The 20,387-nt window shown below is 34.0% G+C and overlaps 1 protein-coding gene across 2 annotated transcripts; it reads left to right on the top strand.

Moving 5' to 3' along the window:
* Positions 1-210: 210 nt before the first annotated feature.
* On the top strand, positions 211-20,387 carry LOC110457178 (meiotic recombination protein REC8 homolog). Of its 2 annotated transcripts, XM_021508325.1 has the most exons (19): positions 211-263; positions 367-505; positions 721-812; positions 1,052-1,120; positions 1,726-1,868; positions 2,130-2,214; positions 2,949-3,072; positions 3,651-3,768; positions 6,368-6,447; positions 6,788-6,945; positions 7,757-7,889; positions 8,388-8,540; positions 15,558-15,618; positions 16,123-16,245; positions 16,609-16,703; positions 17,103-17,296; positions 18,288-18,515; positions 18,940-19,049; positions 19,421-20,387. In XM_021508325.1, exons 3-19 carry the CDS (start codon positions 757-759, stop codon positions 19,501-19,503), a joined length of 2,013 nt encoding a protein of 670 aa, XP_021364000.1. In that variant the 5' UTR covers positions 211-263; positions 367-505; positions 721-756; the 3' UTR covers positions 19,504-20,387. The 2 variants fall into 2 exon arrangements, with proteins under 2 accessions (XP_021364000.1, XP_021364001.1); XM_021508326.1 differs by having other exon boundaries at positions 225-505; positions 16,612-16,703.

Raw genomic sequence — 20,387 nt, 5'->3', positions numbered from 1 at the left:
AGCGGGAAGAATCGAGTTTGAAAATATATGTTAGAGCTTTTATACATATCTCTATTCTCGTGTCATAAGACCATCATTTAATACTTTATTTCTTGAGGGTTCACTGAAGTCAGATTAACGTTTAACTTCATGGTCCGTTAGTGTATCTGCAATGGTTTTCAAACCGTAACGTTACGCGTCACGTATTCTACTTTAGTATACAAATAATTTAAAAGCGGGAAAATTTGATTGGCGCTGAAGGGTGAAGTTCGAAGACAATTCCGGTGGACATTACATTTGAACTCATACTCATTATCAATATTATCATTAATACTATATTTATCGCATTTTTTCTCACACTGAATGTAAAGTTCGATCTTTTTCCAGTGAAAGTTATCTAACCTAGAAGCTACTGCTACAAGATCTGCTATCTCGGGGACAGTTTCAAAAGTTTGATGAGATTTTTCTCGGGTTAAAAGAAATAGAAGGCTTGGTGTATCGCTACTCTGCTCAGAGAAGTTTCCAGGTAAGCAGGTTTAATTCCGTGAGGTGATTTTAGGTAAAAAAATAATCTATCCCTGGTATTAATCTATTATCTAATGTGCTACACTACAGACTTGTACAGTAATATGTGGTTTGACACAGTTAACACTAATCGAAAAAATTGTATAAGTAGACCTTTACAACACTAGTCCATTATTTATTTATTAACCATTGACATTGTACCCCTTTCTCTTTCAGTGGAACTAAAAGTCTAGCCAGGTAGTAGGTAAAAAAATGTTTTATCATCAAGGAATACTGCAGAAGAGAGGTGGAAAGTTTGGTATCATATGGTAAGTATTGTACCTAGTATTAGGTGACCTTTGTCATTCTTCAATTCCATTGAAATGGAATTGAAGAATGACAAAGTTAAAAAATAAATATATGTATTCTTTTAGTGCGAAACATTGTTGTGCCTTGAGTGGTGATATAACAACATTACATTGCTTGTTGATTAATGTGCAAATGTCATACCTGTTCTTATACTATTATTTTCTAACAGAATTAATTTAGTAATATTTTTTCCTTTTAGGCTTGCTGCTACTAGAATAGAGCATTTGAAAAGGAGAGAACTTTGTGAAGTTAACCTGCAAAAAACCTGGTTTGTATCAATCCTCACCAGATATTTCGTTGAATGAACATACTTGACTGTTTGGTGTTGCTGCTTCTTGTTTTCAATCTGCAGCATCAAAGTTACATGTAGCTTCCCATTTGAAATATGTCAATAATCAAGTGTTAGTGGTGGGACAGGAAAAAAATAATCAAAACAAAGGTAAATGAAAAATTCTCTGAGCTACAGCATTGCATAACTCTTTGTTTATAAATTAGTTTATTTCAAGGTAATAATTTACAACACAACGGCTAAGTAGCTAATTATAAGACTCTTTCATGCCAAGTTGGATTCCACCCGAGGGGTTTTCAAATATGGTGAACTCTGAGGCTTTGCCGAAGGTTTTGTCAAATTTGAAAATTCAAAGGGTTGAATTTCCCTATCCCACACCCTTGGGCATGAAAGAGTATTTTTCTCTCATTCCAACTACCAAAATAAGCTCAGGAACCATGAAAATGCGTTTGGACTGGCTATCATTATTCAAACATATTTTTTTTTTTACTTTAAACATTAGCTCATCAGTTTTTTGTTTTTTTACACTAGTCATGTGATATAAAGTGAATGCATGTATATAGTCAGCTTTAATTCAATTATAGTGATGACATCATTGACCACATACTAGTGCGGGTACAGGCAAAGACTCCAGGAAAGAAGAGAACTCGCTTCTCCCTATATCTGTCATCACAACTCCTGTATGGTGCCACTCGGGTACTGGCAAAGCAGAGTGATTTCCTCTTTAGTAGGTTTAACATACAGGAAACATCAAACTTGCCCAACGGTTTATACGCAAATACTGCAGATCTTACCAAATTCTGGAATTAACTACACTGTACTTCACAAATGTTTTGATTTTGAAAAATAACTAATACTTTCTGGTCAGAAATTGAAATCATTAACTCTTTGAAATTGAAAATATCATTCAAATTAAACTTTATGCATTTGATACATTTTTTATTTATTTTTTATATTTGACTGAAATCATTTTGTTTGTTTTGGATAGGTGATGCCTCCACTTTCTTTACTCGTGTTAGAATGGCTATTGCCGCTGATGCTGAAGCTGAGATAGATCTCAAAGGAATCTTTAGGTTTGTTCCCAAAGATTTGGAGGGGGGGNATACCGAACAAAATTCCATGCATTTGCTTCAAAAGAGATGAATAAAAATTATTTCAACTGTATAAACTAAGGTACTATTGTCTAAAGGTACCAGACCAGTCTTACTGGTTGGGTGCAGATGTTGTACTCGATATATCTAGCTTATTTTTCATTAGATGATTCGGGTGCGACATGTATTTTGCCTGCATTACAAAATGTAGCATTGATAACATGAAGTATATTGCTTTCAAATCCATGTTAACTTACTCTCTGGTTTCTTTGCAAATGGAAAATCTGGACATTTTAAAATCTTTCTAGATTTTCTTCCAAATAATTCCAGACCTGATTTTTTTTTGTCTACAAGACACTAAGCATATCAGGTCAAATCCATTTTATATACAGTTGTATATTATGAAGAAACAAGAACACAAAGTTTCTATGATCTGTTATATAAAAAGAACGGTAGAACATTGTAATTTCATAGTTGTTGGGATGATCTATTACAAAACTGAAATAAACAAGATATTTTGGGCCTTCAATCAAGTCTGTTTTGAAAGTTTTTGCTACTATATTGTCATGAATTGATCACCAAATGATGTTTAAATTATATATTAGTCTGTCTACATTTTTATTATAATTAACATCTACTGACAGCTCAATATGCTAGAAACATAAACTAAGTCAGTATTAGTGAATTTCCTTCCTTCGTGGATACCTGTTTTACAGATGTGAGACAGTGACCATTCCTGATATGGCGACCATTGACTCGCCTGGGCGGCCTGGCTTTGATCCAACCTTCGGTTTGATGAGGATGGGATCCTCTGAGGCTAAAATAACCTACCCAGAACTGGTATCTGTGTTATTTTATTGTTTGTCTGAAATTCAAACAATCTAAAACTAGTTATAAAGTGTCATAGGAATTAATAATTTGATAGTAATTTTGAAACATCCAATTGATTCACTACTACCAAACTGATGAATCCAAATATGTGAAGTTATGCTGTCTTAGACTTCCATGCCTGTACAATAAAGCAGTAGGACAATAATCACAGAAGCGTTAATGGTTAATTCCTTTTCCAAAACGCTTCAATGATCGGCTGCATTTTACCCACCCTTAGTAACACACCAAACAGCTGTTTGACCTTAATAATTGTCAAAACTTTCATTTCTTTAGTTTTCTATACACAATTTATTTTTTTCAAATCAGTAAATTTAGAAAATTTCAAAGCAAAAGGCTCTGGAGCAGGCTAAATTTCCAACCGCAAAGAAAATGAAAAATTAATTGGCAAGTATTAAAATGTTGTCATTTCTTCTGTGTTATATATTCTGATAAACATTCTTAGAATTAAATGAGCAAGTTATCATTTGCATGGTCAAAGATTACTTTTTTATATTTATCAATGCATAAGATTTATTAAATTTACTCAGGAAATGTGGAGAGTAAATTCCAGCATGGTCATCCCAGGGTCTCCCTACCTGAGCCCAATCCCAAAGCGGCGGGGGTCATCACCAGCATCCAAAGACAGCAGTCATGTAATACAGCCAGGTAATTGTATCTCCTCAAATAAAAGAGAGACACTGTATTATTACTGTTCTGGTTCTAGTCTTCTAATGACACCTTGCCAGGATTGTAACACTGTTAAATTAGGTCATAAATTCATTCACAAGAGAAGAAGGAACAGATCATTCTTGTAGGTTTTAGTAATACCAATTGGTAATAACTTTTTCAGGATGGTTCTGAAGAAGCTAAGAGTATGGGAAAAACTAGTCAAAGTCGGTCAACACTGCTAATAACTACAAGAACTATCTGCTTCTTTGCCTGCTATAATTAAATCTATGATCTAATGTAACCCATTTTTACTCCATTGGGTATCCAGACGAGAGAGACAAAGAACCAAACTTATACATCATTGAAACCATGATGAATCTCAAAGTATACCTGTATTGATCAGATTCATTGACATCAAGGCCTGTATTCATGAAAGTGTTTTTATACTCAAGTATGGATTCTGCACTCAAAGCAACTTTCTTGTAATTCGCTTAAATCGTGTCAAACGATCATAAAGTCAAATGTAAACATTGAAAACAGTGTTCGGCTTTAAGTCTCATAATTTTTAGCTCACCTGCCCATAGGGCAAATGAGCTTATGTCGTGGTGCAGCGTCCGTCGTCCGTCCTCGTCCGTCAACTTTTCCTTTAAACAACTTCTTCTGAAGAACGGACAGGCCTAGATTCATGATATTTGACTGAAAGCTTTGTTGGTAGGAGCCCTACAAAGTTTGAGAACGAAAATGACCTTGACCTACTTTAAAGGTCACAGGGGTCAAATATGTCAAAAACTTCAAACGACTTCCTCATAGGAACTAAAAGGTATAAAATCTTCATATTTGGCTGATGGCTTCCTGGGATGGAGCTTAACAAAGTTTGAGAATGAAAATGACCTTAACCTACTTTCAATGTCACAGGAGTTAAATGTGTCAAACACTTTAAACGACTTCTTCTGAAGAACGGAAAGGTATAGAATCTTTATATTTGATTGATGGCTTCCTGGGATGGAGCCTGACAAAGTTTGATAATGAAAATTACCTTGACCTACTTTCAATGTCACAGGAGTTAAATGTGTCAAACACTTTAAACGACTTCTTCTGAAGAATGGAAAGGTATAGAATCTTTATATTTGATTGATGGCTTCCTGGGATAGAGCCTGACAAAGTTTGAGGATGAAAATGACCTTGACCTACTTTTAAGGTCACATGAGACAGATATGTCAAACATTTCAAATGACATCTTCTGAAGAACTGGAAGTTATAGAACCTTAATATTTGGCTGGTTACTTCCTGGGATAGAGCCCGACAAAGTTTGAGGATGAAAATGACCTTGACCTTCTTTCAAAGTTCACAGAGGTCAAATGTGTCAGACAGTTCAAACGACTTCTTCTGAACAACTGAAAGGTATAGAATCTTTATATTTGGCTTGTAGCTTCCTAGGAAAGAGCCCAACAAAGTTTGAGAATGTTCTTAAGAACTAAAAGGAATGGATTCATAAGATTTGGCTGGTAGCTTTTGGAATAGAGCTAACCATTGTGAGAAGGAAAATGACATTGACCTACTTACAAGGTCACAGGGAAAATTATGTCAAGCAACTTCTGAAGAATCAAAAAGCATAGAATCTTATAATAATATTTTGCTGGTAATTTCAACAGATGAAGCCAACAAAGTTTGCGAGGGAAATATTTTTGGTCCTATATAATATTTAATGAGAATATTTTGCTATGACTGCTTAAATATTCAGGTGAGCGATACAGGCCCTCTTGGGCCTCTTGTTTTCCAAATCATTGACAGAGTAACATTGGTTTATTAATTTATGTAGAGAGAAAAAAATTAGACTTGAGCATAAAAAACATTCCTCAGTATGAGAACGGTTTCATGAATATGGGCCCAGGTGTGCACTTGTTTTTACTTTTATAACACTTATTAGCTAAGTCATCTTAACCGACTATCTCTAGGTAATTAGTACAAAATTTTCAGTGAAATATTGTCAGAGATGTAACTAAACTGTTCAAGACATCTTGATGAAACTCAAAAGTAAATCTTCATCACTCACTATTGCCTAACAACGTTCACAATAACAAATCTGTTGTCAAAAGATCTAAGTCATGATTGATAGGGCATGCTGGATGTCATTTAAGGGAGTTCATTAAAATTAAGAGTATGAGGTATGAGGTCTCGCATTAAGGATTTAAAAACGTGAAAAAATAATTCCATTCTGATAGCCTAAAAATGTAGAGAAAAATAACTCCATTCTGATAGCTTGATTGATTGCTATTAAACTTCCAATAAAAGTATGTGTTAATCATCATTGTAGATTAAGACCCTGCCAATAAAGAGTATGAAGTCAAGGTCCCTATTACTACGTGAAAATAGAAAAAAAACAACAGTTGCCATCTAAATCTACCTTGTCTGCTATTTATTTCATTCTAAAGGGCCTTTGCTGATCAGTCAGTGTTCTGGTAACTTATTACATACATCATTCAAACTGACTGAGTTAGCTATATAAATATGACCTCAGCTGCAGGAAAGACACTAGAGTACATTACACATTGTTTTATGTATAGAAGTCCAGAATTGTTTTGTAATTTTTTCATAGAACTTGGAAGTCCACACACAGTTTCCAGCAAGGATGAAATCACCATTAGAGAAGAGGAAATACAAATTCCAGATATAGAGGTGAAAACAGCATGTTTATTTGAATTCTTTCTGATAATGCTTCTAACATAAATCAGTTATTGGGTCAGTGTAAATTGTGTGAAACACATTTTGTTGATTTCTGTTTGATGCGTTAAAAAAAGAAATATCAATGTATACATATTATAAAGATAGAAAGGGTAGTAACTGTAGTCTTTGAAAATAAAAATATCCACCTGTCGAGTCTGGGTGGTATAATGCTTCACTGCATTACAATGGTAAGGTTGAGAATTTTCTGGTTAGGTAAACTGAAGTATTATGGCTGCATTTAACTAATGTGGTTGCCATGGCTGTATTCATGTATATCAACATTTATTGATAGGTGCCTGGCGAGAAGGACCTTCCCACTTTTGATGGGAAGGAATTGGACATGATTCTTGAGGAACCTCTGGACCCCAACATCAACTGGATGAATATTCTTTCCCCTGTCGTGCCAGAACCTCCAAAGGAGACAACCCTTGATCAGATGGCACAGGAGCAGTATGTGTACCCTTTCTATGCACACATTTTTTACAAATTTGCAACATCAAGTTTTCTTAAAAGAAATTCTTAACCCAACTTGTCAAAGGGACCAAGTGTATGCCCTACTGTAGCAACTGTTGTACGTCCATATCTGTCCATCAACAATGTGATTGGCTATATTGCTTTAGTCAGAGGTTTTTTCGCTGGAACTAACAGATGGACATCAAAGATATTGGTTGAAAGTATTCTTAAGTGTCGGGGATTCAAAATTATACAAATGGAGGGTCTGACCGTCCATCCACGACTGATAAGCAGGGGGGAAAAAAAAAAGAGTTTGGAAATTGGAGATCTCAACCCTATAACCATATATATGCAATTGCTGTGCATGAGGAGAGAAATACATGTATGCAACCAGGATTGACCTCTTGGTCAGCCCTGCCCTTGTGGATTTAGTCCCTTGGAAATAATATGGAAAAGGTTGTGATCATAGGATGCTATGACCAAAAAGACATTGCTAAGTACATGTACATGTATATCAAGAGAGAAGTATATGTATGCTACTTAGTCCCAGAGTCTTGACTTTCAAACAACTATCCTGTAACAATATATATGATTAATGAGCATAGAAGATTTTGATATGTGATATGCTACCAGAATTGTTCCCCTGAGTATTTTGCTATGATTACTTAAATAAATATCAAGGTGAAGATACAGGACCCCTGGGCCTTTAGTTTGATGCAAATAGTATAATGACATGATTTCACTTAATTGTTAAATTAAGTTATCCTGGAACTTTCAGCCAATTACTGGTTGTTTTATATATATTCAGGGGAACTTTATCTCCTAAGGAGCAAACACCGTTTTCAAGGCCAGATGGAGAATTACCGCAGAGAAGGGACATGGCTCTTTCCCCTGGTGTGACACCTATCCCTAAGATGACACCAGTTCAGGCCCAAAGAATGGCAAGTATTAAACCCTTTTTTTATGCTCTTCTTTTTGGAGAAAATAAAGGACATTGATTTAGGTATTTCCTCCTTCCATCCTCTGTCTCTAAGAGGTAACATACCATAAGTTTCAATCAAATTAAACATGCACCTGAACACATAATGCCATTATGAAAAGCTCCATTGCCCAGCTTGATCGCCAGTGGGATGTGTACATAATTGTGCATATTTGATAAGGCTCTATAATAATAATAATAAATAAAGGCTCTTCTTTTCTTTAAATTATGTCAGTAACAGATTGTAGCAAAAGATGTATAACTTAAATTTAATCAGAGTTGTGCCAATCTTCATATTAAACATAGTAATATCAAGATAAAATTATAAGGGAGATATTAACTCAAGTATATTTATACTTGTGTATGTATCAGTGTGAAATTGTTACTTGAAGTTTCTTGACCAAGAAAACTCTTAAAACGTTTTGTATAATATCAAGGATCCTATATAATTGTATTCCAGAGGCCTAGTCTGACAATGCAACTGACCCCAGTAGCTCCGAGTCCTGTTCGTAGACGCCGCCGCCGCCACCTTTGTATTGACCGGAATACACAAATATCTAAAGAACAGTTAAGGAATAACATGAAGACGGGTGCTGACACCTGTCTCCCACTTGTAAGTCTGAATTTAGTTCATGATTATGAGCCAGGCTTTCCAATTTGGGCTATCTATAACTGCCATAAAAGGGGAATAATATATATTATTTATAGCCCTAGTTTGAGGAATATTTGTTCAACCTCAGCATGCCATATAATATGACTTGCTTAGGGTGAACACATTTTTATGTTATCCCGAATCAAGGGCATCAAATCATTCATTGCATCGAAGTAGAACAATTAACAGTTAATTTCAATAACAACAAAACATGGTAAAGAAGCAACATTCACTGAACAGTCATGATTGCAATGATCCTTACATCAGGTAATTATTCTTCTTGTGTGGAAAAACTAGAAATGTTCATTAACAGCTTTTATATTTTTAGGTTACCTGACCATAGGTCATGGTAATCTATTGTGTAGCCTTTTGTCCGGCGTCGTGCGTTAACTTTTCCTTGTGAACACGATCGATAACTTCAGTTAATATTAACCGAGTTTGATGAAACTTTGTATGCAGCCATATATCAATAAGATCTCGGACGAGTTTGAAAATGGGAATTATTGGACAGTAACTTATAGAGTTATTGCCCTTTGTTTGTGAACACAATAACTTGAGTAAATGTTAACCGAGTTTGATGAAACTTTGTATGCAGCCATATATCAAAAAGATCTCGGGACGAGTTCAAAAATGGAAATTATTCTACAGTAACTTAAAGATTTTTTGCCCTTTGTTATAATATTATTATTGGACCTTGTGAACATGAGAACTTGAGTAAATGTTAACTGAGTTTGATGAAACTTTGTATGCAGCCATATATCAAAAAGATCCCAGATGAATTCGAAAATGGGAATTATACGACAGTAACTTAAAGATTTTTTGCCCTTTGTTATAATATTATTATTGGACCTTGTGAACATGAGAACTTGAGTAAATGTTAACTGAGTTTGATGAAACTTTGTATGCAGCCATATATCAAAAAGATCCCAGACGAATTCGAAAATGGGAATTATACGACAGTAACTTACAGAGTTATTGCCCTTTGTAATAATATTATTATTGGACCTTTTGAACACGATAACGTGAATGTTAACAAAGTTTAATGAAACTTTGTACGTAGCCAAATATCAATAAGATCACGGACTCTAAAGGGGAATTATACGACAGTAACTTACAGAGTTATTGCCCTTTGTAATAATATTATTATTGGACCTTGTGAACACGATAACGTGAATGTTAACAGAGTTTAATGAAACTTTGTATGCAGCCAAATATCAATAAGATCACGGACTCTAAATGGGAATTATACGACAGTAACTTACAGAGTTATTGCCCTTTGAAATAATATTATTATTATTGGACCTTGTGAACATAACTTAAATAATTATCAACCAAGTTTGATGAAATTTTGTATGCAGCCTTATATCAATAAGATCTCGGATGAGTTGGAAAATGGGAATTATTCAACCATAACTTACAGAGTAATTGCCCTTTGTAATAATATTATTACACTATTTTGTATTGAACCTTGTGAACATGATAACTTAAATAATTATCAACCAAGTTTGATGAAACTTTGTATGCAGCCTTATATCAATAAGATCTCGGATGAGTTGGAAAATGGGAATTATTCGACCATAACTTACAGAGTAATTGCCCTTTGTAATAATATTATTACACTATTTTGTATTGAACCTTGTGTTCAGGATAACTTGAGTAAATATCAACCAAGTTTGATGAAACTCTGTATGTAGCCTTATATCAATGAGATCTCGGATGAGTTTGAAACTGGGAATTATTTGAAAGTAACTTACAGAGTTATTGCCCTTTGTAATAATATTATTATTGGACCTTGTAAACCAATAACTTGAATAAATGTTGACGGAGTTCAATGAAACTTTGTCCAGTAACTATTTGGCGGTAACCTGCAGAGTTATTGCCCTTTGTCATTATATTATTATTTGTCCCTGTGATGTTGATTGACATTACACAAGAATAGATGTAAATTCATGTGGTACACCTTTTTTTTTCATTCATGACGCTTTTTTGCTAAAAACAAGGTGCTATTAAAATTTTGTGCCTTATTTAATAAATCATGGATTTACGCTTCTACTTGTTTCTTTTAGCCAAGAACAGAAGACATACATGCAGTTACCAAGTTTGTTCAAAACAGACCCCTTGGGTCAAAATTGGAGTCGCACCCATTTATTTCAGTTATCTTGTTCACAGGGTCCAACAATAATAGAATAAACAAGGGGAATAACTATGTAAGTTATGGTCAAATTGGTACGGTATTCAAACTCATCCAAGATCTCATTGAAACAAAGCTGCATACAAAGTTTCATCAAAATCGGTTCATATTTACTGAAGTTATTGTGTTCACAAGGAAAAATTAATGGACGATGCAGCAAGGCGAAAAGGATGAATTTGCCCTTGGATGACAGTCCTAATTTGAATGGGGTACTCAGCTTATTATATCACTCGCATAATACACCTGAGTTATGGCCTGGTTTTCATTCGGATACGAAGAGTAAGGCATTCCTCATTCAAACTTCCCCAAAAATATTCATATATAAATCATACTTTGGAATTATGAACATAATTCATTTAATAGTAAGTCACATAGCTACCCTGCCTACATCTGGTTCAAAGCCCAATGTGCTAATCAGTCTTGAGTCGAAGGGGTAGCGACAATTTAATAATCGTCACATAGCTACCCTGCCTACATCTGGTTCAAAGCCCAATGCGCTGACCAGTCTGAGTCGAAGGGGTAGCGACAAATAAATACTCTCATATATAAGGTGCTATTCCTCCTCGGGCTTAGGTTTGCAAGGCAATACGAACATGTAGTAATCTGTTGCAACAAAGTTTGCGCAGCTACAGTTTATATCTTTGCACCTATATGCAGTACTATCTGTCGCAGGATAACCTGCACAAATACAATAGCATATACCAAGGCGATCAATAAAGTTTTGTGGTAATCTGTCGCTGCTAAAGTCTGCACATGCGCGCAGCCACAAATAATCTGCAAACAATTTGTAGTAATCGATGAGACTTTGTCTGCACCGCTACAAATTCACTGCCTAAACTAAGAGGAAGAATAGTTCTACAAAAAATGCAAGTGTTAAGTTGAGTCTACCCCACATGCCAAATCTTTATTTTATTATGATGTATTTTGATATTTATATGTTGTATGTTGTATGATATGTTGTAATGATCAGTGAAGAAGATGTAGATAATTAAATGTTGTACATAACTATAAACTGCACGAACTTTAAATTATTGCGAATAATTCCAGGGCAGTTGTTATCTCTATTTCTGAAACTTGGTTGGACAGTTCAATTACCGATTCGGAAATACATCTATATGGTTATAACATAGTTAGAAAAGACAGAAACAGATTAGGCAGAGGAGTATGTTCTTATATTAGAGACGATCTAGCCTTTACTCCAGTTGTCGATGTTTACCAAGAAGACGACGAGGTGGTTTTGGTGGAACTACATCTCCCAAAAACCAGACCGATACTTGTGGGATCGTGCTATAGACCGCCCAAACAATCCAACTTTACAGAGAACTTTGAACTAATGCTTTCAAAAATCAGATCTGACAGTGAAGTCATACTACTTGGGGACTTTAACATATGTAGCCTCAACAAAAATAATCCTTTATTAAAAACCTTTATGGGTGTGCTGAAACTTTTCAATATGAAACAGCTTATAAAGGAAGCCACTAGAATTATATATATATATATAATTACGAACACTACCAAATCATTGATTGATAATATTTTGTGCAATAATAAAGAAAAGATTTGTCAATCTGGCGTATTATCGATAGGTCTCAGCGACCATTTTTTAATATTCTGTACCAGAAAATCCTCTAAATGTGTTTTTAATAAGCATAACAACATTCATATTCGTTCAACCAAAAACTATAAAAAAGAATCTTTTGAGAAACTTCTTTTGGAGGTTCCATGGGGAAAAATGTATGTTTGCTGATAATTTAAATGAATGCTGGAAATCATTCCATGATATTTTTATAAAAGCATTGGATAATACTGCTCCTTTGAAGGAAATTAGACTTAAACAAAAGACAGAACCGTGGATGACAGCAGAAATTCTGGAAGAGATAAGAACTAGGGATACATTTATGCACACATTTAGAAAATTTGGCCAAACATCAGACTATAAGCATTACCGCAAACATAGAAATCATGTGCAGAGAATGGTTAGAAAAGCAAAAAATCAATATTTTGACCACAAGATTGAGGAAAACAAAAATGATTCAAAAAACTTATGGAAACATTTCAAAAATTTGGGATATGAAACTAAAAGAAAAACGAATATGAATGTAGTTTTGAACATTGAAGGTGAAAATTGTCATGAAAACTTAACCATTGCCAATCATTTTAACAATTTTTTTACAACCATTGCTTCCAAACTTGTTGAAGGCCTTCCTCCATGTAAAGGCTTATTCAAAACCTCACAAACTTTAATAAAATCTTTCTACATTAGGAGAAATCCAAAACAAAACAAATTTCACCTCAAACATGTTTCTGAAAATTTTGTATTTAAGGAACTTTGTAATCTCAATATCACTAAAAGTACTGGTCTAGATTGTATTCCAGCTCGTTTTCTGAAAGATGCTGCATCAGTAATCAAGGTGCCTGTAAGATTTTTAATAAATAAGTCCATATCTGAAAATGTTGTACCAGATGATCTCAAGATTGCAAAGGTAAAACCACTATTCAAGAAAAAAGATAAATTGAAGGCTGAAAATTACAGACCTGTTAGTATTTTGAGTATTGTTTCAAAAATCCTAGAAAAAGCAATTTATAAACAACTGGAACAATTTTTGATTGATAACAACATTTTGTATGAGTTCCAATCTGGTTTTAGAAAATCCTATTCCACTGACTCCTGTTTAATTCACCTGGTTGATCACATAAAGTCCCAGACGTCTAAAGGTCTCTTCACTGGAATGGTTTTACTAGACCTACAGAAGGCCTTTGATACAGTTGACCATGGGATTTTGTGTGATAAACTTGGTGTAATTGGCATTGAGTCGGTGGAGTGGTTCACATCATACCTTACCAACAGAAAACAATTAGTCAATATCAATAATGTGAACTCGGATATTTGTAATATAACATGCGGGGTACCCCAAGGGAGTTTATTGGGACCGCTTCTTTTTCTCATTTATGTAAATGACATGCGGATCAGTATTGACCCAGGATGCAAATTATTTCTGTACGCAGATGACAGTGCAATTATCTTCTCGCACAAAGACCCAAAAATTATTTCAAAATTTCTATCGAAAAACTTAGAGTCATGTCACGATTGGCTAACAGATAACAAATTATCCTTACATCTTGGAAAAACAGAGAGTATTTTGTTTGGCCCCAAAAGGAAACTTTCCAAATTACCTGAAGGCTCATTTTCTGTTTCGTGTTACGGTAATATAATTATGCCTCAGGTGTGTGTCAAATATCTTGGTATTATATTGGACAACAAATTGTCCAAAATATTTTAAAAAAAAGTGAACCAGAAATTGTGGTTTCTATATAGACACCGTGACTGTCTCAATTTTAGATCTAGAAAAACCCTGGTGTCGGCACTGATCCAATGTCATTTTGACTATGCTTCTAGCTGCTGGTTCGAAAACATATCCAAAAAACTTCGACAAAAAGTTCAAATTACACAGAATAAAGTGGTCAGATTTATTCTGAAACTTGATAATAGATCAAGAGTCACCCATCGGGAATTGGAACAAGTTAATATGTTGGATGTTGGGGGCAGGGTGAAACAGCTCCGTTTTAACCATGTCTTTAATATTCAACATAACAAATGTCCATCCTATATGAAAGAAAATTTTACTAGAACAGAGAAAAAACACTTTACCAGGAACAGTGATCTGAATTTCAACATTCCTTATATAAAAGGTGTGGAATCATCATCTTTTTTCTATAATGCTATCAAAGATTGGAATAACTTACCACATTCAATAAAATCTGTCGATCACAAGATGAAATTCAAAAGCGAGATAAAAAAGTACTTACAAGTTTTGGCAAAAAATGATTTTGAGCAAGAATTTGTCTTCTAAAGGTAATTTTTATTCTATCCCAGTGGGTGACTCTAAACTTCTTCTAAAAATATATGATGTATTACCAAAATTTTAACTAAAGTACCAATATAATATGTACTTTTTATAAATGTTATGGAAGATTTTATTACCATCATCCTCAGTCTTTATTTTATTAAAAGTCATTTTTATATATGTATTATACCCCAAATTGCTATAATTTGTTAGACAGATAATAGGTTGGTAGGGATTGCCCAACCACCTGTTGTCTGTTCTACACACAAGTACCACAGTATAAATGTATATGGCCTAACACCATCTTATATTGTTACTTAATATCTGCAAGAATGACATCATCTTGCATTATGATATGTACAGTGATACATATAACTGATATTTTAATATTACAAGTGGAAACAACATCATGCATAGCCCCACATATATATATTATCAGAAGGAAATCATATTTGCTAATGACAACTCCATCTTATACCGTCAAATAAAATAACATCTTATTTTGATGAAATAATATATCATCATCATATTTGACCAATTACAACTTATTCTATTCATATATATATTATTACGAGAAATTATACCATCTTATATTCATATTATAAGGTCAAATCCTTAGGACCTTTTGTTATCTAAGTAATTAAGATCTATACTAGAGGACCCCATTGGAAATAAGCTGCCACCCAGCTTTCATGGGATATCCTAGGTTAAAGCTTAGTCAAACAGATACATTGTATTTTTATAGTGCTCCAAAATTTGTGATATTAACTTTGATGTGATAATCTAAATACTGTGATAAATCTGTGATTATTATGCAATTGAAATCTGTGATCATATGTGATATTTGTACCTGTATCTTGCTTTTACCGAATAAATATTATTATTATACATGTCTATTGTTTGTTCAATTTAAAGCTAAGTTTAAAACTTTGTTATTTTCAGGTTTTGCCTGACCCACAAAATTCTACAGTGAAAGATTTGTTCAGTAGACCTGGCAAAAAAGGTACAGTTAACTGTTTGAAGCAATGTTAAAAATGTTAAAGCTTCATTTTATTATGTACAACAAGTATAAATCCATTGGCTTGGTTCCAGGGACACGCACTTTCAGCCCTTAGAAGCAGGTGCAATATTTGGACAAACTTGCCTTGGAAATTTCAAGTAGCATTACAGATATTGTCCAGCATGTAGATTTCTGAGGCTTATACTTCCCCAAATGAGGTGTTTTAAGAATTAATTTTTGCACCCCTAAAACTGAACAGTGCAACAGTTATGAGTTGAATTTATCTATATCTAAATGTCTTTTAGATTTTTAAATCCCTACTCCAGATGGTAATATTCACTTGATTCATAAAGTTACTATCCTCTAACAGGCAGTAGTTGTGGTCTTAAAATGAATTGTACGATACAAAACAGACTTCTTAGGACTCGCTGACATACATACATAACTATCTGTCTACTTTTAGTCACGACATTGCATTAGTGATAAAGTAATGTCTTGTTTTGTTAGCTCTGAATCACCCTTCGATTTTGCCTTTGTGGGAAAGCAACACAAAGTATGGTATATCAGAGACAGACTCTGACCGCGGTATTCCAGTATGGAGCGTCCCTGATCTACATTTACAGGAGGAAGGTAGGTTATTAAAACTCGTACGAAGATAATACATTAAAGCTTATAATTAAGCACATGTATATATTGAAGACATACTCCTCCCAAGGGATTCTAGTGGAGCATCCATTTGAATTAGTTTTATCAATTTATATTGATTATCGGTAGGTAAATTGGGGGTATACATGTACACACCATACAGGTTAATGTTTGAGACTGTTCAAATTGTAACACTGAGACAACCAAGTGAACTATACAGTTACATTTATTAGTTTCTGCTCAATAAAAAGAGAAAGAAACAGGTCAAAAAATGCATGAGGCCTGGGGAACTTCCAGTTTATTTTTGTTGACTTGAATTGAAATGAAAATGACGTTTTTTTTGTCCAGCAGAACCACGTTCAAGAAAGAGATTACGGATTTCAACTCCACCGATAGAAAAACTTGCATCACCTCCTCAGAAAGTTAGACAAGATGTCACTATGGTATTTATTTAAATCTAGAAATGAAAAAAAATGTCAATGCAAAAACTTTGTTCCTGCAGGAAATTGTAATTTTATTTCTAAAAATTTATCTTTTAATGTGATTAATCTTGATCCAATTTTTGATTTGTTAGAAATAAGGCATACAAACACAATTCTCAAATATTAAACAGGTAAAAAATGTAAACTTAAATAATTTGTAGCATAAATAGCAAACGTGATGTTTGACATCAATTTTCATGCTAAATCCAATACTGTTGTCAAACTGAACTAAATCTAACTTTCTAAGGTCTATTTTTTGGCAAATTATTTAACTGAAACCCTATGACAAGTTGAACAGTGACGTATATGAAAACCAAAGAGAGTTTGAGCAAAAGTTTTCCTCTAAATATCTTGCATCAGGAAACATCATTGCTACCAGAGGTGGCACAAGACATGCCGTCGATAGAGATACCACGTGACACCTCCATATCCATGGAGAGGAGTCGTCATGGAGACGTGACCCCTGTCTCCCTACACCACAGTCGCAGCTTACTATCAGACGTGGACAAGAGTAAGGACAGCTTTACCGACGAACCCAGTGCTAAGAGGAGCAGGTAAACTCTCCCTCACAAGGGTTATTTTCAGAAATACATTGTAAATATGGTAAATTTACATGCATAGAAATTGTGAGAAAACTATGTATAGAAAACTATTGCAAAATATATGATGAAACTCATGCTGCTAAAATGAATGTTCTCGATTGGGAACTGCAACTTAAATTTGCCTTATTGAACTCATGATTATGTCTTGATCCTTTCAAATGTAAGACTGGTTCTTCATCCTCCAATACAAAATAGTCCGTGCTATTACTTTTAAACTGTAAACTTAAAGTAAACCTGCATCACCCACAGAAAGTGTGCAGTATACTGAATCAGGTCACTGTGACCTTCACCTCAAGTAAGTTAAAGTATTAAAGGGCATTTATGGAGAAAACTTTAAATTGTGAAAGATATTAAATGAAATGTCTGGGTTGCAAATTTTAAGACATATTGAAGATATCTTTTATAAAAACTTGAACAATATCTGCATGACCTACAGGAGGTGTGCAGAAAACTATAAATAAGTCAGTAGAAAATTTCCCTCTATGTCTAAGTTTAAATATTTGCAAAGTTAATGTTTGGCTGATAAGGGAAGACTGTTTCTGTTCACAAAATCAAATTTCCATATGAATCGGTACTAATCCTAGCAGTGCTGGAAGAAGGTACACCTGCATGATGCCAAGTTTAAAATATTGCACTCAAATTGGTTGAACTCAGATTTTGTTTTCATAACATAAAAAACAGTTGTTTTGGTCAGTAGAATATGTCTTGATCAAAAGATTCTGACAGCATATCAAAGTTAATTAAGACTAATTAATACCAGGTACTTTTGTCAATATTTTACCTCATTTGTACCAACATAACACTCTACACAAAACTGTAGTTCTAGATGTTTCAGGAACTATTTTACATGAAAAAGTACATGTAGTCTAGCTTAATACAATCTGCCTTCACATGAATATTACAAATAGTAGTCTACATTTTACTGCCTGATTTTTGTTTGCAGATCATCAAGGAAGACAAGGTCAAGAGGTGGCACCTCCAGTGAGGATGATCTAGCTGACATAACGGCTCGAGCACCATCAGACGTGAGTTTCCCAACCAGAGAGGATGTAAGTGTTGCTGGTAATCTATCTATAGTGCAGGAGGAGGAGATGCATGTCAGTCGCCTCCAGGATATACCAGCAATGGTAGCAGAACCACAGCTCTCACATCATCGTGACATCCTCATCAGGTCAGTATCTGCCATATGTAGGTTGACAGAAACGAGTCCAGAGCTAAGTTGTTCAAAAGGTGATCAGTGATTAGCGCAAACTTTAATGTTTGTGTCACTTTAAAATATAACCATTGAATTAGTTTAAACTTTCCAGATATCAAAAATTTAGTAGAGAAAATTTACATGTAAAATTGGGAGATTTTACTTTACATATTGACAAAATTATTTAAGGTTGAAAAATGTTGTTAAACAGTGATTAAGCTAACTGCCTTTTAAACAACTGGGCCCAGATCTGTAAAAGCATGTACATTGTATATACGGTATCTGCAATTATGTAATATGCAATAATTTATGCTTTTAAGAATGTGTATTCCTTTCAAATGCATTTCAATAATTTACAAAGATGACTAGAAATGACTTTGTATTGCTAAATCACCAACAGAACCATTGACCGGCTGGATAGAGAAGATACACCAACTACCTTTCAGCACATCTGTCCACCGCTGTCTTCATCAAGGAAAATGGCTGCTAAAATGTTCTCCACTTTACTGGGTAAGCCATTGAGAATGTGAATTTACTTAGGATTGTTGTGCACGAGCAGTGATGTGTTCAAGATTGTATTGAGTACATGATCAAAATTTAACATTTATTCCTTTGGTTTCTTGTTCCCCTGTTTTACCAAAAACAGAAGTAAGAATTATTACTGATGTAATTCTAAAGTAAAAAGTTGCACAGTCCTCTGTTACATCAATTGTTTCTGACTTCTTTTCCAGAACAAACGTTGTATTATTAATAAACCTGATAAGTACATTGATATAGAATTAATTTAACAACAATCATCTTACAGTTTCTAATCATGATTATTTAAATAAGATATTTAATTTCTTGATAGTATTTCAGCCACATTTGAAATCCTTTTACAGAGTTGTGTGCTGGCAACAAATTGGAAGTTGAACAATATCATTCATATGACGATATCTACATAACAAAGGGTCAGAACTGGTAGTGATTGCAGACCGCGGAGCAAGTGCCTTATCAATGTTATTGTTTTCAATATTATACATGTACATGAACAGTTACACTTTTGTTTAAATAAAATCATGAAACCTGTTGTATCACCAATGAACACAAATACATCATTGTATATGATTGAGAAGCAATATGATATTTATAGGAGTGGATATAGGGTGACAGAACTAGTGCTATAATTCTGTCTGCACCTTAAATTAAATGACCGATGAAGATTTTGTTTCACATGCTCTCTTGTTAAATACCTCATTGATGTACGGGCTTTTGGGATCATGAAAAAAAAGTTGACTTCAATCCAGATTTAAACGATGCCTCCGTTCCGTATCAAAATAAGATTTTACATTTGAACACATCTACATATTTGTCATTATTGACTTTTACACCATAATTTGAAATGGATTCTGAGAGATAACATTTTTTTTTTACTGTCATTTGAAATTTGAACATCAGTTTACAAAGTTGGACTTCTTGGCCAGCTCTTATAATGGCAATAATAGTTTTTGCCACCCCTACCGCTTATAATAATAAACACATACAGAAATAAATGGATGGTAATTTTATGTTGAAATATCTTTAATATCACTAAGTGTTTTGTTAAACGATGTTTATAATTTATTCATGAAGAAAGGAATAGATTGATGAGACTTTTATTGTAAATCACTTGATTTTTGCATATATTTGTGTTCCAAATGACTTGTTGACAGAGTTTTGAATTAAAAGATGTGTTAATGATTTTGTTTCAAAGTGCATCAGTCGAAATATGTGAGATTTTGTGATTGGTTCTCCAGACCAATTTATGCTGAAACATTTATCTCACAAAACATGGGTGATTTTTTTTATTACTGAAAGAACTTTTTTATT

This window comes from Mizuhopecten yessoensis, unplaced genomic scaffold (genome assembly GCF_002113885.1).
Source record: "Mizuhopecten yessoensis strain PY_sf001 unplaced genomic scaffold, ASM211388v2 scaffold9033, whole genome shotgun sequence".
NCBI lineage: Eukaryota > Metazoa > Mollusca > Bivalvia > Pectinida > Pectinidae > Mizuhopecten > Mizuhopecten yessoensis.
The sequence above is the reverse complement of the archived record's forward strand: the minus strand, read 5'-3'. Positions and strand labels throughout refer to the sequence as shown.